The following is a 4315-nucleotide window of genomic DNA, read 5'->3' as shown; positions in this document are numbered from 1 at the left end:
TATGCCTTGAACCAAACTCTCTAGATCCTCCCAAAATCTTATCTTGTGTTGTTCGTCCGAACCCACTTGCGGTGCATAGGCGCTAATCACATGGAAAGCACCTCCCTCCACCACAAGTTTGATAGAGATGATCCGATCTCCCACCCTCTTGACATCAACTACGTCCTTCTTCCACTGCTTATCCACAATTATTCCAACTCCATTCCTATTCTTCACCTTTCCTGTATACCAAAGTTTGAAACCAGAAGAATCCAACTCCCTAGCCTTTGCACCAACCCATTTCGTTTCTTGTAGGCACATAATGTTAATCTTCCTCCTTGTCATGGTGTCCACCACCTCCATGGACTTTCCTGTTAGAGTGCCTATGTTCCATGTCCCAAATCTCAACCTTTTGTCGCTTCGACCTTTACCTTTTCCTTTGTGAACTAGCTTATTTACCCTCGTCCGTTCACGAAAACGCGAGAACCCTTGCTCATTTAACACTACATCCGGGCACCGATGCAGCGGCTCTTGCTTTGACACCGTACTCGAGCCATACGGCGCGTTGCTTCCGGGCAACGACCTAGCTTTAGCGCAATAATGTCTTTGATTCATGTCATGGGGGGTTCGGCTATATTTTTACGTTGGTTGCCGAAGACCTAACACAACCCTCCTCCTTTATCCGGGCTTGGGACCGGCTATGTACCGCAAGTGTAACATAGGCGGAGTTATAGCTCAGCTTCTGTTTGAAGAAAAATTCTGCACTATGTTTGAAGCTCAGTCGGTTTTGTAGCCCATATTTGTTTTCGGAATTTTAATAGCCTTTCTCTTGTGACAGGTTGGCCCAGGTTCTTTACTTCAAGCCCCTTTGGATGATGATGCTAGTAGAGGCACGTAAGTATGGCTGCTTAGACACAATGATTGATTAAACAGCTACCATACAAGCTATTTAAGTGTGAAACCAAAGAAACTCTAAACTTAATCCAGTTTGTTGTTTCTATCTTTTAAACAACCTTTGCAGGGTGACAAAGCATCTTTGCGACACACAGAGATGCCCAATAGATTTGATAACTCCACCTGATGACTGTCATGTCAATTATACACTATCCTTCTCTCTTCAAGTAAGATTTGTTAAGTAATAGATTTTATTTTGAGTAGTTATTGTTGGAACCAATTTTTTCTTGCCCACATATGTTGCATTTAATGCGATTATATAATTTCTGAAAAACTTATGGCTTATAATAAATACTCAAAAAGAGTATTAGTTTTTGCTCATGCTGTAATGCTCAGTGTATATCTATATATGTATACTGTCGTTGTAAGAATATCAGAACTTTCTATCATTGTTATCATAGTCATCAATTCAAATTACTCCTTCAATGATTAGCACCTTTTGTTAGGCATGGTTATTGTCATCGGGTCTTGCACAGGAAATGGTATTGTTAAAAATTAGAATCTTATTGTGCTACTCTGTGTTTTTGAAGATTTGTCGTGTTGAGGATCTTCTTGTAAATGGCATTATGAAAGGAAGCATAGTTCACATTCACAGGGCAAGAACTGTGATTGTTGGCACTGATGGTGTGATTACTGCATCAGAATTAGGTAATAGAAAAGTTCTTCAAGCCTTTCTTTGGCTGCTTTCTTCTCTTCCAAATTTCTTATTACAAAATAATGATAGTGTAGTTTTGGGATTCTGACTAGACTGAGACCTTTTTCAGGTTGCACTGAAGGTATTGGAAAGGGAAACTTTTTGAATGGAGCTGGTGGTGGTGCTGGACATGGTGGAAGAGGAGGGTCTGGATATTTCAATGGGAGAGTGAGCATTGGTGGTGATGAGTATGGAAATGCTATTTTTCCGTGTGAATTGGGTAGTGGAACTCAGGGCCCTAATGGGTCATATGGACATGTTGGAGGTGGAATGATTGGTAAATAGTTTTGAATACCTTTAACTTGAATTGTTCAAGAAGGGATTCTCTTTTTATGTTTTTGGACTATTGAGGTGGATGTGGATAGCTGCAAATGCTATATCATTGTGTTTATACTTTATAGTCCTTATACAAAGGAAATGATCTATTTTTATAATTTTCAGTTGTATTAATTTTTATTCGATTTTTTGGCTAGTGATTGGATCTATTCAGTGGCCACTTTTGAGGCTTGACCTATATGGCTCCTTGAGAGCTGATGGCCAAAGCTTTAACAAGGCAATAACAAGCAGTGATGGTTCTTTGGTTGGTGGTCTTGGTGGAGGTTCTGGTGGAACAGTACTTCTTTTCCTTCAGGAACTCAAACTTTTGGAGAATTCATCCTTATCTGTTGTTGGGGGTAATGGTGGCTCCCTTGGTGGCGGCGGTGGAGGTGGAGGGAGAATTCATTTCCATTGGTCAAGAATTGGTACAGCGGAAGAGTATGTTCCTGTTGCAAGTGTTAGTGGCACCATGAACAACAGGTTTGTCTGAGTTCTTTTTGGCTCAAGGATCATGTTAAATCTTTTCCAGAATCTTGTAATGAAATGTTGGGAATATGAATGCCTGAGTACATGGTCACCAGAAAATGTGACCTACTTGAAATATGAAAGGAAGGGTGGGTAGTTTTAATAAGTCAATGAGTTTTGCTTACTTAAATATGTCTAGATATTCTATGCATTTTATTTTCTAGTTGATTTGGATGCTATTTGAATTTCACTTGACTTGTGAATTTTTGAGACTAGTGAGCCAGAATGACAAGGGATTGCTACTTTAGCATCGAATTGAATGCTAAAGATATTATAAAGGATGTTAGTTCATATTAAATGTGTAATATATGAACTTAAGATTTAAGAATTTAAGAATGGACAAAAGAGTGAGCTAATGTCACTCATTTTATAAAATTATGAAAATTATATAAAAGAATAGATAAAAGAGTGAGCTAATGACACTTAAGTTCTTAAATTCTTTTTAAAATTGTCTTGTCAATTCTAAATTTAGATTTTTAATAATATAGAGAAAGACATCTATTTATATAGCCACATTTATAATATCATAGAAAATTACTGTAACCAACGTGAGATCACTCTCACATAGTTTGTAATAAGATAGAGAGAAACATATATCACCTGAACCATAGCTACATTAATTTAATAATTTATAATACCAGAGAGTAAATTTTGCAACCAACCTACCACCAATCTAATAATTAATTTCTCACATTGAATTCTTCAATTATATAAAAAATTACATTATATTGAGGATGTTTTTTATTTCAATAACATAATTTTACTATTGTATTTTCTATTTTGAGGATGTTTGTCATGTATGGTCATATCAAGAATGAATGGTCTTGACATGATTTTAATAGTTATAATTCTACTTAGTCCATATACTCCACTTTGCACAATAACAGTGAACAGTCTTCTATTCATTTTTTCCTATTGATTTATTGACAGCACTTTCTAGTTTTACTTATTTTTGGTTTTAAAATATAAAATCTGTGACTCTGCTCAAGCATTTTCACCAAGACCTAAGTTTAGACATCCTTTGTTCTAAAATTATCTAGATTTGAGTCAACTGAAATTTTAAGATTTTAAACAGTGGAGGTGCTGGGAATGAAGGTGGCCATTATGGACAGGAGGGTACAGTAACTGGGAAAGCATGTCCTAAAGGCCTTTATGGCATTTTTTGTGAGGTTTGTTCACTCAATTTTTCTTGTTCTTTCTTTCTTTCTTTCTTTCTTTTTTTTTGAATTTTGTGTTTGGAGATCTATACATATCACTTTCTGTAATTAAGTGAACAAAATCCAATACTGGGAGAGAGAATAAAAAAAAATGGTTGCTGTTTATAACTGAAAATATGTTCTACCAACAGATTCTGTTAGGCAGTGTGATTGGTTGTCTGTGTGCTACAGATTCTAAAATGTACTCTAATAAAGTGCTGTTCTTATTTAACAGAAACAGTGTAATCTAAAAGCCATCTGTTGACTTCATTAACAGCATATGCCTTTCTTTACATGGACATGGTTTGTGTGAGCACAATTACTAACACTTAAATGTGTGTTTTAGGCATCTCTACTTTTATAGGATTCAGGTGCTTTACACTACATGTGAGCCTAATTTCTTTTTGTAATTACCTCTTTTGTCTGAATAGCAAATAAAAATTAATATTATTTAGATTATAGAACAAGTCATTAGGACGGGGATAGGGTATTTTCAAGAGATGAGAAAACTAGAATATCAACGAAACTAAGGAGCTGAGGAAAGTAGGAACATGCCATTAGTGCCATTTCTCTGCAAATCTAATTCTTCTTGCTTATGCACTGGAGTACTGGACATATATTTTCTGCAATTTATTGAACAAAGCAATCA

At 36.0% G+C, this 4315-nt stretch overlaps 1 protein-coding gene across 1 annotated transcript in view; it reads left to right on the top strand.

Moving 5' to 3' along the window:
• Nucleotides 1–4315, top strand: part of LOC107487532 (uncharacterized) — a gene marked incomplete in the record, with an annotated part of 18834 nt that overhangs the window by 8589 nt on the left and 5930 nt on the right. The window contains 6 exon segments of the mRNA XM_016108189.3: nucleotides 818–873; nucleotides 1001–1100; nucleotides 1464–1581; nucleotides 1698–1904; nucleotides 2101–2425; nucleotides 3546–3639. Of these exon segments, the coding sequence (XP_015963675.1) occupies nucleotides 818–873; nucleotides 1001–1100; nucleotides 1464–1581; nucleotides 1698–1904; nucleotides 2101–2425; nucleotides 3546–3639 (900 nt within the window).

This window comes from Arachis duranensis, chromosome 5 (genome assembly GCF_000817695.3).
Source record: "Arachis duranensis cultivar V14167 chromosome 5, aradu.V14167.gnm2.J7QH, whole genome shotgun sequence".
In the NCBI taxonomy this organism is placed as follows: domain Eukaryota; kingdom Viridiplantae; phylum Streptophyta; class Magnoliopsida; order Fabales; family Fabaceae; genus Arachis; species Arachis duranensis.
The sequence above is the reverse complement of the archived record's forward strand: the minus strand, read 5'-3'. Positions and strand labels throughout refer to the sequence as shown.